The sequence below is a fragment of the Babylonia areolata genome, chromosome 21 (genome assembly GCF_041734735.1).
Source record: "Babylonia areolata isolate BAREFJ2019XMU chromosome 21, ASM4173473v1, whole genome shotgun sequence".
Classification (NCBI taxonomy): domain Eukaryota; kingdom Metazoa; phylum Mollusca; class Gastropoda; order Neogastropoda; family Buccinidae; genus Babylonia; species Babylonia areolata.
This window is the reverse complement of record NC_134896.1, coordinates 35382514-35398187: the sequence shown is the minus strand read 5'-3', so window position 1 is coordinate 35398187 and position 15674 is coordinate 35382514. Positions and strand designations below refer to the sequence as shown.

Genomic DNA, 15674 nt, shown 5'->3' with positions numbered 1-15674 from the left:
AAAAAAAACATTTCATATGGGAACTGGCTGCATTATTTGTATTATAATTTCTGAAAATCATGTGTAATGGTAAAGAGGGTGGGAGTATTACCAGAAATGTTGTGGAACAGCTTGGGGGGGGGGGATGACAACTTGTTCGGTTTAAGCATTCATCAGGTTTGTTTTATTTTGCTTATGTTTCTGTTTATTTTAACAATCTACCACACACAAAAATGTTTTAATGAACACCTCTGTTACATTTGTTTGGGTGTGTTTGTCATTCATGAACATAGAGTTTGCTTATCTGGAAAACCAGGACAGTTTCATTTTCTCAGATTAATCAGTGACCTCGGGCGAACATTACTGTAAATACAAGAGAAAGGAAGAAGAACAAATCTTGAGAATGTTACTGATAATTTCTCAGAAGTAGCATAAAAAAATTATTGTATTATTTTTTTAAGTATCCAAAATATGATATAAACATGGTTGTTAATCATCATATTTCATTCCCCAATGATTGGAACAAACAAAAACAAAAAAACAAAACAAAAAAAGCCCCACTTGACCCATGTTCATGTCTGTCATTTACTGTTCCCCTCCCTCCTCCCCCGTTATGTCTCTACTCTTTTCTGTGCTTCCTTTTTCTCTCCCCTTTCCTTACCTGCTTTGTCTTCACTCTTTTCTGGCTTCCTTGTTTCTCTCCCCTCTTTGTCTTCACTCATTTCTTGGCTTCCTTGTTTCTCTCCCCTCTTTGTCTTCACTCTTTTCTTGGTTTCTTTGTTTCTCTCCCCTCTTTGTCTTCACTCTTTTCTTGGTTTCTTTGTTTCTCTCTCTTTTCCCTCACCCTCATTGTCTTCATTCGTTTTCTTGTCTTCCTTGTTTCTCTCTCTTTTCCCTCCCCTCTTTATCTTCACTCTTTTTCTTGTCTTCTTTGTTGCTTTCTTCTTTCCCTCCCCTCTTTGTCTTCACTCTTTTTCTTGTCTTCTTTGTTTCTCTCTTTTTTCCCTCCCCTCATTGTCTTCATTCGTTTTCTTGTCTTCTTTGTTTCTCTCTCTTTTCCCTACCCTCTTTGTCTTCATTCTTTTCTTGGTTTCTCGGTTTCTCGCCCCTTTTCCCTCCCTCCCTCTCCTTGACATCTTAACTCTTTTTCTTGGCTTCCTCTCGCTCGGTCAGATCCCTCCGCCCTTCAAGCCTCAAGTCACCTCCGAAACCGACACGCGCTACTTTGATGACGCGTTCACGAGAGACACGGTGAACTTGACCCCGCCGGGTAGCGAACCGGCAGAGATGGCTGCGGCGGCCATCGCCCAGGTTCTGCCAGGAGTGGAGGATGAGATGGAGGTGCAGCCGTACTTTGAGCAGTTCTCTTACCAGGAGGCCCGGAGTGTGCTGACGGAAAACAGGCTGTCCAACATGAGTCTGGACACTGTCTGGGACACTTGATTGATTGAGTAGATTGAGAGAGAGAGTGGCGTTATTGCTGTGTCTAGTCTTCTATATGGGAGCTGCTGGAGGTCGTTTGCTTTTTCGTAGTTAGTGGGTTTAGTGGGGTTGCTTTTTTTTTTTTTTTTTTTTTTTTTTTTTTTTTTTTTTTTATGATGGTAAATATGGCTGTTTGTTGATGTTACTGTGATTGTTATAATCACTTACATAAAGTCATATATTGTAGAATGATCACTGTGAAACAAGGTCACTTTAATCATAGCAGTTTATTTGTGTGTTTTTTTAAGGTGGTCAGTTACTTGGTGTATTGTAATTTCCCAAAGGTGTCAGAATTAACATGATCATTTGTTATGATTTCACGGCTGTTATAGTACTTTTTTTCTTTTCTTTTTTTTAACAATTTACAGTTGCTGTGATGTTCTGAAAATATGTTTGTATGATCATAATGATTATATTTTAAAAGATTTGAAATCTGTTGTAAAGACTTAGTAGTAAGTGTTTGTTATAAATAGTAATCATGCCTCCCAGGTACTAAAAAAAAAATAAAATAAAATAAGGGAAGGTCTCAAATCAGAAGGCATCTTCATTTTTCTGTAGAAAACCAGTTATTTGATTGATTTATTTTATTAGTTGTTTGCTTCAGATGTGTTTAGCCAGTTGCTAACATATTCCTGTAAACGTGTGCAGCTGCATCTGAATTAAGCACTGTATTGGCAGAAGTGGCTGAGGTGGGATTGTAGATTCGGACTATGAAAGCACTATTTTTATTAAAACAGCACAGAAGACATATCAACAATGTGAACACTTTCTGCAGTCATGTACATGGACCAAGTTCGAGGACCAGAATGAATCCCTGTATTATCTGACTGCCTCTTGGCGCAAGATAGAAGTGCAGACTGGCTATGAAGAAAGTGCTTGAGATGATAAACCACGTTCCTCTTTTATAAGAAGCATATACAATTTTTGCCTTTTATAATTCAAGTTAGCATGGATGATGAAATACGTTCCTCTTTTGTAAAGAAGCGTATGCAAGTTTTGTTTTCATGACCTAATTTAGCAAGGCATCTTCCTTGAGATCACTGCAGAATCCTTTATTTGACGGAAGATGTCAATTACATGGTAAAGCTCCATATGTGATGGTCCCACCTTTACAGAGATATTTCGGGAGCTTGAGAAAATGGGTTGTTGCTGTGCTGCAGATTAGGTGGACTGAAAGTGCACGCATATTGCTTATGCTAATATTTTGTTGACAGTCCTGTTTAGGCTGATAGCACACAGTGTGAGCAGAATTAGACCTGATCTCAAATTTTCTTAACTTTTTCCAGAAGCTGTAGAATAGCTGAGACACTGCTACGTTCCTGTACTAAACAGCAGTGGTTGAGGGAGAAGCAGACAGAGTGAGAGAGCTTTAACTTGTTGAACCCCCTGCGCCCAAGCATTGCTTAAGCATCAAAATTCATTTGTTTAAGTGAAACAGTTTCCACTTCTCTACATATACATAAGCTGCAAGCAAAGGGAGCTAACATATTCAGCTGTCAGTTGGAGGAAAAACTGGCCAATTTCAGTTATTTTCTGCGTTTTCTCCACATGAATAAGGCAGGGAAGCCTGTACAGGCTGTAACCTCCCTAGGGTTGAATAGGTTAAAAGAAGTTGTTCCAGATTGATCTGTAGGTCAGTGTAGAACTTTGCAGGACCAATAAGTCTTGTGAAAAGGACCATAACTTCAAGCTTCCGCTTCTTTCAAATTCCTCCATGTTTTTTTGTTGTTGTTTTAATTTCTTTTCTTTTCTTTTTTTTCTTTTTTTTTTCTTTTTGGCAAAAGAGTTTATTAAATGCTTCCATCAAATTTTGAAGTATAATATTTTAGATATTATTGTTTGTATTTTTATTCAATCCAGAACAGGAGTTTTGGGAGAAAAAAAAAATGTGATAAGCATTTTATTAGGGAAAAAAAATTTTTGTATGCTTCATGCTTCAGTCAGGATTTTGATTAAAAAAAACAGAAATTGGGTTTTAATTGAATCTGGAAAGCTGAAACTATTAACAATTATTTAACTGAAATCACATGCATATGCATAAAATTGATGGTTGGCCGTGTGACCTTGTCCTTGGTACCAGCATGAAAATACAGTATATATTTGCATATTCGTGATGTTTTCTTTTCTCTCGAGGTTGAAAATTGACAACTTGCTCAAACTGTCAGTTCAAAAATCTTGAAATTAACCCTACATTGCCAGCTATGTTCAAGCTGCTAACACCTGCTAGCCAGCCAAGTCAGCTGCACAGTACAGCTGAAAACCAGCTGTGCAGCAGACCTGTCAGTGTCGCTCATCAGTTCGCTGGCATGTGGCATCTCTTCTCCACTGTCACTTTCAGCAGCAAAATCATTTTCCACCAGCTGACTTTCAGTTAGACTCGCTGTCCCATATATCGTGGTCTAAAGTGAGACTGCTGGTTACAGACTGAACTGGTTGAAGAACTTGCCATCATTCAAACTCTTAAGTTTGAAGAAGCCGCTGAAAATTGCTTCAAACCCCACAAGAGTTTGTTTAGCAATGAGAGGGATCTTTCCGGTACATGTGGCAGAAAGGGCAGGCTAAGTTTGGTGTTATTTATTGAAGAGTAGCACAAGTTTGTTAACTCCATTGCTTAAGTCACCGACTGGCGCCAGCAGCCTTGTCCCTACAAGTCGCCGTGCAGCGATTGTGGTGTTCTCGCTGCAAGGCGCCGAGCTGCGACTAAAGTAAGCAAAGTGTTAAACACAACTGTGCCATGCACTCAAAGTCAAAGCAAGGAAACTACTTTGCATCGATCCCGCAACATTTTTTTTTTTCTCTCTCTACTCTTTCCTCTTTTTTGAACAGAATTGACATAAAAAATTCCATAAATTCCCATTCATTGTATAATCATTTTTGGTGTCGGAACAGCAGAATTTATGACAGAAGTTGCAACAAAATTGGGTCACTGTTAGTTATTTTAAGAAGAGGCAGTTTTCTGTTTCAGTGAATATATGATATATCAGAAGTTGAAAAAAAATTGCATCATTGTAAGTTATTTTAAGAAGAGGTAGTTTTCTATCACAATCGAATATATTGATATGTCAACAAAAGGTGCAGAGCAAGGGTTTGTTTTTTGTGTGTGTGTGTTTTTTTGTGTGTGTTTTTTTTGTGTGTGTGTTTTTTCTTCTTAAAATGAATGTTTTTCATTCGTTGCTGTTGTTTTTGGGTTTTTTTTTTTTTAGTTTTTAAGAACACACATGCAAGACCATAGACTGTGATTTCCCACAAACCACTAGACCATTTTCTGTACAACAGAAGCAGATGGTGTATATTTTAATATGTTTGAGATCTTTCATGATTTTGACTGTACCATATTTCAAGATGAACTTAGATGAGTAAGAAAAGAAACAAAACAAACAAACAAAAACAAAAAAAACATAAAAAAACACCCCACCAAACCTAGGCAGTTAAAGTGCAGAACCGAATGATATCCATTTTTTTTATTCAACAAAGAAGGGACTGATTTATAAAGCTTCACAACTTGTTTTTGTCCTGACACTCCTACTACTATTACTTGTATTTTTATGACCACCACTTCTAGTGCTGCTATTGCTACTGCTTCGGACAAGATTGAAGGTTTTAGAAACTGTTTTGATTGCAAGTAATCTGATGCCTGCAAGCATTATATATTGTTCTGGGCTTTGTGTGTGTTGGTTTGTGGGTAGTTTTGTTGTTAAATTAAGTGCTTTGGATCCTGAAGCGATAGTGCTTTTGACAGTGGCTGAGCTGTAAACGACATGAATTATGTGCCCTTGGCCCGTATGTTGCATTGTGCGCAAAACATAACTATGTTACTTAAGTTTTAAACGTGCACAATTTTTCTGGCCTGTAAAATTACATGGAGTGAGGCCTCGAATATCGTGCAAATTTGTTGTAACTGCTGTGTTCATTTTATTTCAGGCACATATTGACTACCTCTGACTTTAGAAGTCCAGTATTACTATTTATATTGTTTTTGTTACTTATCATAAGTTATTAACACATACAGTATAATTACTTGTTATATACATCCATTGTTGTTGTTGTTTCATGTTGTTGTTGTTGTTTTTTTCTTCTTGTTTTTCCTTTCGGTTTTATAGCATTTTTAACAGTTTGATGTTCATTGTGATTTTGTATGTTGACTTCACTGTTTACAGTATTTATTTTATAGATTGAAAGTTTTAAGTAAATAGTTTACTTTATTGTTTATTTTATGAAACTTTATCTTTCTCCTTCTTGTCGTTCTGTATTTGTGTACATATTGATGGTTTGCTTTTGCTTTGCCACAAGTTCATATAACAGGAAAATCTGGTTTGAGGCTGCACAATACTGGGTGCTTATTACACTGAGATGATAATTATTAAGCATATTATTATTACTTTAATCAGGCTTAGTTATGAATGTAATTATATCTGCAGTGTGCTCTCTAAATTGATTCTTTTTCATCTGCTGAAATTATGTATTCACAAGTGACCGTGTTGTGTTCATAAAAAATCACAACTGTGCATATCTGAGGTTTGCTGATGGAAAGCTTGTTCTTAAGCTTAACTCACTCAGTACGGCCAGTCCTCTCTTCTCCTCTACACAGACACCTCAGATGTCCAGTGGGTGTCTCAATGACCCAACCTTTAGCTTCCGTCGTCAGAATTGTGGTATTCTTTGTCAACATTCACCTCTTCAGTGTAAGAGCCTTCTGCTTGTAATATTTTGATGGTGGTAATTGGGGTGAAACGCTGTTAACATCGTCTCGTTCGCCATTCGTATGGAGAGAGTTAATACATGATTGGTGAGTTGTAGTGCGGTGATAAACATAGTTTGTTTGTTTTTTTAATGAATGTAGTGTGAAATTACTAGTCATCTGTTTATGATTCACTGAAAGTGTTCACTGCATACAGCATTTACTTTTTAACAGATTATGCTTACCTTGGCTAAAAGTAAAACTGTTAATATATTACTGTAAATAGTACAAAAATTACAGATAGTTTTTCTGGTCAGTGAAATTGCAAGCAGCGTTGTGATACTGTTGATCGAGTCAGTTTTAAACTTGACACTGGAGAGTGTTTTCCGTGTCTAGTTCAGATGTCTTTCGTATCTTCTTGAAAGAGTTCATTCCAGCCTTTCTGGTCAGCATGTTTGACTTTTTCATGAAGTATCAGTTTTTATTCTGATAGTCACAGTGAAATCATGAATTAACTTTTTCAAGAAACGTTTCCTTACTATCAGTATGATTGTAAGGTGATACAAACCACAGTATAATTATAAATGAGCATTTTTTTGTTTGAAATTGTCAAATCTATAAAGATCACTTACAACTATGACAAACGTATTAGGTTTTGTTGAATTGATGGTGGTTAAATATGAGCTTTTTTGTTGTGTGTATGTGTGTGTTTAATGTGTGTTATCTTTTTTTTATGATTAAATTATTTACATGTAGTGTTTCACTTTCAGCAGACTGTTATTTTCCCAACAAGGAAGGTTGTATTGTCAATGCAGGGACCTGCAGTCTTATTGTTCAGGATCATGTGTTGAAAATGTGACGAACGTCAGTGTGCTGGTGAAGGGATCACAGGTATTATTGTTGATCATCTTGTGCCCAGAGAAGTCAGTTCTTTCCACGACCAATCATATAAATTTGCTCATTGTTTCACACTCAAAGAGTGGGTTTCCTGGAAAAGAATGCTGATAGTTTTATGGAATTATTATATATCATTTAAAATTTAGTCATACATAAAAAATAAGTTTGTCCACTGCCTTGCAGGACAACTTTATAATATCTGCAGTACATCTGACTGCAGTCTCAAACACCAAATTGCTAGAAACTCCGTTTAGGATTGTTTTGTTTGGATTTGAGAGTTTTTTGTTTTGTTTTTTTGTTTTTTGTTGTTGTTTTTTTGTCAGTATCGAAGACTGAATTAAGCATGGTCTCAACTCTGACATGGAAGTAAAGATAGAAAGTGAGTCAAAACACAGTCAGTAACCAAATTAAATTGTTCAAATAAAGGATTACCTGGCTCTTGATGTAGATGGGATTTCTAGCTATCAGTAGAATCTAGAAGGATTCCCCAAGCTAAAGTTACCAAGTGTTTTTGTCAATGAACTCAATACGATCAGCAGTCCACCAGGAATTATTGATGTTAGGTCACCAGGAAGCCACACACCAAAGGAGACCCTGAACTGCTGCTGAGTTACTTTGGTGGTGTTTATCATGATATTTATTTTGACCAGTTACATTAGGTTCAAACCCACAGCATTCAGTAGATGGTGCTAAGCTGATGTGACAGAAGTTCACTTTTTCCTCAAAGAATCCCACCACATCGTACCACCTCACATGATACAGTTTCTTCAGTAATAGTTTATTCAGCAACAAAACCCATCAGTTTTACTTCTTTCACTGTTAACACATCAGTGATGAAATATGTATGCAGTCATATTCCGTCCACATTGCGGTCAGTGGAAATTATATGAGTCAACTCATATGAGCAGGATAAGGTACAAAACTCCTGTTTGTTTTGAGTGTGCACAATTTTAGCAGGAATATAGTTACTTCCCTTGCTAGTATTGCTTCCATTTCAGTAAGTGAATGTTTTTGTGCATGCAGTTTGGTAAATTTGGATGTAAAAATGTCAAGAAAGTGACCTTTGTTGAACGAGGAGATTCTTTGCCTTCTTGGTCTTGACAGTTCTGCCAATAGGGATTCTTATGATTGTCTTTACCCAAAGAAATTAAAAATAGAGGCAATAGTTAACAAAGAAGATGGTGTAGAAACTGTGTCAGTGCCAGATTTTACTGTTGTCGCTAGCACAACAGACTGAACATGGGACACTTGTCTTGTTTCTGATAATATCACAGCTATGCTTTGCATCCTTTTTTTCATTGAGTATACAAAGTTTGGTGATGACTGGGCTCCAATCAGGCCTGCAGGACAGGTATTTTCAGAGATGCCAACTGCTATGATTTCACCGTATGGTTTTTTTTTTACGCTTGATCACAGTTTGTTATGACATTACACCAACGTCAAAATTGTTCCGACAAGTTAATTTTTGACTGCATTGCATGGTCACATGCTTTCCTGTCGAAACATTACTCAGACACTCTGTACCTATCAATCAGGAGGCCAGGGTGGTCGCTTCTAACCTTGGTCTCATGTGCTGATACTGTGCTAATCAGGTGCGTATTTACATTGAAACAACATTGAGTGGACTAATCAGCTTAATCGTTAGTCCAAACAAGAGAGAATGTGGCTAAATCAAGCGTTTGTATGGCATGCAGATAAGATGTACATTTGCTGATGTGGCTCGTAGGCAGAGTGTTCCAACCAAATTCAAAATGTTCCTGCCCAATTTCCTGATTGTTCTTACAAACATTTGACAGGGGTTGGCATCTCAGGTCTTCTGTGTTTGTACCTGATTCCTCCTTTCCCCACATTTGTATGTGTGGCTGCACGTGTGTCACTGAGTCACCCTGCACTGATCTAAAACCAGCGAGAAGAGCAGGTAACTGTTAGCTGTTTGAGGGTGTAGTGCATTCTTCATGCAGTGGTCATTATTGATTATACAATGCCCACTCACTTCACTTATACTCTGCAACATCAAGTTGCATCGATCTCGACTCAGTGGCGGGTTTACACTTAGATGCTCCAGCTTCATCAGACACAGACTTTTAAGGTGCTGCATCGCCCAAAGTCCTGTTTGCTGGAGTCACCTCATCTGTTGACAGGTCTGACGACTCTCACTTAACATCTTCTTTCTTCTTCCTTCGCGTGAGCTGCAACTCCCACATTCACTTGTATGTACGTACACAAGTGGGCTTTTTCATGAATGACCGATTTTTACCCCATCATGCAGGCAGCCATACTCCCTTTTGGGGGGTTTCTCTCTTCACTGTTTGCTGCCTGTTCCATTTGGGCTGCACCCTCTTTCTCTGACTCGCAGGTGTCCAGTTCATGGCTTGGTGCGTGATCCTTGTTGTGGGGAGCCTCGGCATTTGTCCCAGCCAGCAGAGACGCTATTTGCGGATGATGGCTGACACAAGAAAATGATGGGATCTCTCTCTCTCTGACCCCTTCATTTGAAAAAAAAAAAAAACCCAAAAAACAATCATGCCATTTGATGTCAAAGGCATCCTATTTTTCTTCAGTTGCCAGGATTCAGACCTATTGTGTAGAACATTTCACACCACTTGACTAGGTCTCGGTCACATTACATCACACCAACATGCTTCACATCACACCACTGCATGACTTTATGACAGACATCACAACACCCCTGTCTCGGTGTGTGTTTGTCTGTGTTCATGTGCATTTGCATGACATGCGTTTAATGTAAACATGGATTAACAAGACAGTCTTACTTATGATAACCAGTTCATTACATATGGATAATATAAACATGGAATAACAAGGTGGAATGATAACAATAAAGTTGTTTTTTTATAACGGAATAGTGTCTGGTGTGTGTGTGTGTGTATGATCATTTTGTGCCTTGTTTCCCTTAAAAGGTTTTGACATTACATTATTTGTGCCATTCTTACTGGCAATAAAATATGCAGGTTGTGCCATTTGTACTGGCATTACACTCCTGCCATCCTTACAAGATTAGATGGGGTTTAAAAACCTTTTCTTTCTTTCTGTGTGTGTGTGTGTTTCAAGAGAATTGTCAGCTTCACAGGTTCGCCAGAAATTCTGAATTTCGTAGACGTGTGGATAACCTGATACTTTGAAGCTTTTTTGGTTTTTGTTTGGTTTATATTGAATGCAGATCATGATGCATGTCATGGAACTTGGGAGCACGTCACTCCCCATTGTGCATATACATATTTCCAGGTTTACAAGGTGATCGCGTGATTGCACAGACATCAGTTGAACAGTGCAGGTGGAAACACTAAAGTATAACTAGATAAACTGTTCAGCTCACAGCAGTCCATGACAACTGAGGTGAAATAAGAATGTGCAGCAAGAGTAACTACTAAAATGAATACAAAATAATAAGTAATTATATAAGAAAAAAAAATGAATAAAAGAAATTTTATGAGTAGCTAATGCTCCCAACTCCCGCCCCACACACACACTGGCCCCTGCTCTCCTCTCCTTCCTCTGGAATTGTTGGTGCCAGAGGCATGTCTTTGACAGTTAACTCATCAAGCCCTGTACATGAGCGTTGCTTTGGCGTCAAAATTTGTCTGATTGAAACGGGTTTCATGTTCCTGGACATGCATAAACTGCTGTGGAAGGGAGCTAACTTCTTCAGTATTTCCTGACATGTGGTGGACTTGGAGGAAAAACAGCATATATTCTTTGTTGTTGTTGTTTTTTCTGTATTAGCATTGCATGGAAGTTTTGTGAGACTGTCAATTTTCCAGGGTTGAATGGGTTAGTTGGAGGGTGTGTGTGTGTGGGGGGGGGGGGGGGGGGGGGGATTGTTATTGTTGTTTTGTTGATTTTTTGTTGTTTTTTTTCTCTTCAACATTTTCATTCAGACAAATGTTTACAGATACAGAATTGATACACCTTGTTTAAGTAAGCACGTAATGACGATGTCTTAAGTTTTGTTTGTCTGTACATGTGATTGTGCTTGTGGCTGATGTTCTTTTCCAGCTCTCCTTTTCAGGTTTCTGTGGATTGACAGCGATGTGTTTCAGTCCAACCTTGGCCCTGTGTGGTTGGCTTGGCTCTGGGCAATAGTTATTGTTGTGAGAAAAAGTGAAAATGGAAAAAAAAACTACTGGATTTAGTAGTGACTTTGAAGGATAATGTGTCTTGTTTCATGTTGATGGCATAGCTGCTTTGTTTGTGTGTGATTTTGTGTGTATAAAAGGTTCATTTTCTTTCTCATTGCATGGTTGGGTGTTATGGTTTTTTGACTCACTTGTGTAAACAAAGTGAGTCTATGTTTTAACCCGGTGTTCGGTTGTCTGTGTGTGTGTGTGTCCGTGTGTCTGTGTGTCCGTGGTAAACTTTAACATTTTCTCTGCAAATACTTTGTCAGTTGACACCAAATTTGGCATAAAAATAGGAAAAATTCAGTTCTTTCCAGTCATCTTGTTTAAAACAATATTGCACCTCTGGGATGGGCACAAAAAAATTTTTTTAAAAAGAAGCCTAATTATATGCAAACTGCATTTACTGTAAAATTTATATTTTTTGTATTCTCTAAACTTGGCACTTTGATCTGATATTCTGACCCAACAACAAGAGCAGTCATTATTATCATTTTTGGTTCAAACAGGAACTTCTTTTGCTAAGCATGGAATTTTTATTTATTTTGCAAACATTTTGGTGCAGATAGTAAAAAAGGGAAATTACTCTGTAATTAATGCTAGGGAACTTAATTTATCACAAGTGAGTCTTGAAGGCCTTGCCTCTCTTGTTTTTTGTTTGTTTGTTTGTTTTTGTTGTTTTTAGACACATTGTGTAATCGTGTTTTATGTTCCTGTAATTGCGCTGGTAGTTTCTTCATGCATGACTGAGTCAAATCACCTGTATATTATTTCACTGTATGTTTATAGTTGTATGCAGATTAAAAGAAAATAAGTGGGGAGGGGGTCGGGGTGGGGGTGGGGGGAATAGTTAAGAGCTTATCATAACTGGGGCATGAATAAATCTCTCTCACAGAAGACCTGTGATGAAAAAGCATTTCCAGATGGAAATATCTGACTGCGCAAACTGAAGCAGGTTTTGTGTAATAGAATATATATGTAAAGCAAGTTTGTTGTGGATTAACTAGCAGGACATAAAGAAACAAAACAAAAACAAAAAAGAAATTGTGCTTAAAATTCACAACTATGCTGATCTCTGTTCACCAAGGCTCAGCATTCAAGGGGTTAACAGTTTTCACATTGGTTCTACTTTGTGCTTGCCTTAAGTAGGTGTTCATTCGTTCTTTAGTTTAACGTCTTTTCACTGTAAGTGATATTAGACGAGGGTAGGGAAAAAAATCGAGGGGGGGGGGGGTGGGGGGATTACTGTGTACGCATGTGAGTAAGTGAAAGAGAGTGTGTGTGTGTATTACATATAGAAAATGATTGATTTAAGTTTTGTTAAAAAAAACAACAACAAAAAAACAAAACAAAACATAACAATATAACATATTTCTAATGAAAAACTAACAACTATAACAGCGAACCAACTGGACTATTTAACAAGGAGTTGAAAAAGTCATACATTAGCAATGGACTGCTGAAGATCATCAACACTGAAGATGTTAAGTAGGTGTGTGTGTGTGTTTTGTTTGTTTGTTGCTTTGTGTATGTGTGCTTTAATATGCTAATATGCATTGAGAAAATGATTTTAGTATGGAGTCTGGCTGTATATTTTACTGCTTCAGTTTTGTTGTTTTTGTTTCTTTTTTGTTGTTGTTGTAATTGGTGTTTATTGTATGTGATTATACTGTTGTGCAATGCCAATTAAGGCAGAACAGATTAAACTAGTGATACATATATATATATATAGAGAGAGAGAGAGAGAGATATGTGTGTGCGTGTAACATTCTCTCTCTCTCTCTCTCTATCTGTGTGTGTGTGTGTGTGTGTGTGTGTATATATATATATATATATATATATATGATACAGTGAAATGAACTGCAAAATGTTGTCAGTGATCTTTAATAACGAAACAGGATTTGTTCCAGACATGGGTTCCTGCTCCACTCTTTCTCTTCCTTTGTTTTTTGGGGGGTTTTTTTTCCTCTCCTTTTTTTTTTTTTTTTTTTTCCACCTTCCCTTCCAACCCCCTCCTCCCCTTCCTTCCCCTCTCTTCCCATGTACATCAGTGGCAGTGGAAAAGGTTACAGCATGTCATGTGTTGGAAGGTTGTTGATCTGGGTTGTGACTCATATCCAGTTGTTTAGGACTGCAGTGCGTTCCTCTGATATTGATGTTCTGTGTTTGTTTAGACATAAGGTATTTTCATATTCCATAACGAAAGAACGGGAAGGAAGAGGAAAGCTTGCGTTTGTTTGTTTGTTTGCATGCAGGCATGCACGCACGCACATACACATGCATGCACAGACATACACACATGCATGCACATATACGCTTGCATGAACACACAAGAACACACACACAATCACACACACACACACACACACACACACACACACACACACACACACACACACACACACACACAATCACACACACAAGAAGAGCCAAATTGAAGGGGAAAGGGGGTAGGGACAGAAGATGATATTCCACGGAATGTGACAGAGGAATGTTCTGTTTTACTTCAACTTCATGAGCCCCTCTTTGTTCTCACATAAGACATCGGCTGACTGTCCTGATTGCCGTTAAAAAAAAAAAAAAAAAGCTATGGGACCTTTGACCTTAAACCTAGCATAACTGCTTCAGCTGGTTAAAAATCACTGGCAGCCTGTGATTTACTCCCAGTTCCAAGCAGACCTGGTTGGAATAATCATTTTCTCTGGTGTTGCAAGGTATATTTTTTTTTAAAAAGAAGTAAAATATGTATAGTAAGTTAAGTTTCACAGTTTCAGTTTCTCCACAAGGCATCATTGTGTTCGGACAATCCATATACACTCCACCACATCTAGGCAGATGCCTGACCAGCAGCATAACCCAACGCATTTAGTCAGGCCTAGTGCATGCATATATATATATTTGCGTAACTATCAGAGTGGATTTCTTCTACAGAATTTTGCCAGAGAACCACACTCTCATTGCCATGGGTTCTTTTTCAATGCACCAAGTGCATGCGCTGCATACTGGACCTCGGTTTATCATCTCATCCTAACGACTAGACGCTCAGTTCGATTATCCAGTCAGACTGGGGAGAAAGGGCGCGAGTGGGATTTGAACACAGACCCTCAAGGACTGCTTCCTCCAAATCCTGTGTCCAGTCTGTCCCCCCACCTTCCCCCTTCCCAGTCTGTGTGGATTCCTCCAGATCCCGTGTCATGTATCCCCCACACCCCCAGCCATTTCCCCCAGTCTCTCTGCTGATTCCTCCGGATTAATTGTTATTCTGCCGCTGCCCCTTCCCCTCCCCCTCCCCCCCCCAGTCTCTTGATTCCTTCAGATTCTGTATCATGTCATCCCCCCACCCCCCACCACCCCAGTTTCTCTGTTGCTGCTTCCCCCAGATCCTGTGTCATGTTTGTCCCTCCCCCTCCCCCCAACCCACACAAGACACCCCCTCATGCCCTATTCCCCATCCCCCATTCTCTCTTTAGCTGATTCCACCAGATCCCGCCACCTCAGGAAGCCCCAATCCTTTCTCCTCCTGCTCCATCCATCCATCCCTCTAGCGTTGTTTGCTTGTCACCCATCCCACGTTCTCTTCCTTTTTGCTTGCGTCCTCCAGATCACCATCCCCCCCCCCCCCCCCCAGTCTTTTCTTTGTGTATTCCACCAGACCTTGCCACCTCATCCTTTCTTCTCCCACTCCATCCATCCATCCCTCTGGTGTTGTGTTTTTTTATCACCCATCCCAGTCTCTTCCTTTTGCTTGCTTCCTCCAGATGACCCTCCCCCAGTCTCTCCTTTATTGATACCTCCAGATCCCGCCAGCCGCAGGAAGCCCCCCAATCCTTTCTTCCCCCACACCCTCCCTCCATCCATCCATCCATCCATCCCCCTGGAGTTGTTTGTTTGTTACCCATCCCACTTCTCTTCCTTTTTGCTTGCGTCCTCCAGATCACCCCTCCCTGGAAGCCGGACGTGAAGAGCTCATGGGACACCAAGTACATCCCAGAGGAGTTTGCCCAGGAGTCGCTGCAGCTGACCCCGGGGGGCCACGAGCACACGCTTGCAGACCGCTTGGACCCCATCAGCGAGGACTCGGAGCTGCCATACTTTGAGCAGTTCTCCTACCACGGCTCCAGCCGCTCCTATGCCGGGGGCTACCTGTCGGCCAGCGCCCACACCACCAGCGAACTGTTCTAGCGCAGGGAGGGAGGCGTAGTCTCTTTTTTTTTTTTTTTCTTCAGTACAGGGACATAGTAGGTGGACTACAGACACCACCAGCAAATTGTTCTAGCACAAGGAGGAAGAGGTTTAGTCTTCTCTCTTTTTTTTTTTTTTTTTTTTCTTTTTTTTTTTTTTTTGGTCTCTTTTTATAGGTTTTTTGGGGGGGATGGTAGGGGGGGTAGTTGCTTTTTTTTTTTTTTTTTTTAATTTAAGTACATTGACAAAATAGGTGGACAAAAGACACCATCAGGGACAGGCACAGGGAAGGTGTGTAGCCCTTTTTTTTGCTTTTA

The 15674-nt window shown here is 39.3% G+C and overlaps 2 protein-coding genes across 2 annotated transcripts in view; both read left to right on the top strand.

Annotated features, from left to right (window-relative positions):
• LOC143296086 (RAC-gamma serine/threonine-protein kinase-like) overlaps positions 1-15418 on the top strand; it is a 34885-nt gene extending 19467 nt beyond the window's left edge. Inside the window, exon 12 of the mRNA XM_076607844.1 lies at positions 15109-15418. Coding sequence (XP_076463959.1) covers positions 15109-15357 — 249 coding nt within the window. The 3' untranslated portion in view covers positions 15358-15418. The remainder of the gene's footprint in view (positions 1-15108) is intronic.
• On the top strand, positions 67-1533 carry LOC143296177 (RAC-alpha serine/threonine-protein kinase-like). Its single transcript, XM_076607986.1, has 2 exons — positions 67-78; positions 1153-1533. Exons 1-2 carry the CDS (start codon positions 67-69, stop codon positions 1420-1422), a joined length of 282 nt encoding a protein of 93 aa, XP_076464101.1. The 3' UTR covers positions 1423-1533.
• Positions 15419-15674: the final 256 nt, after the last annotated feature.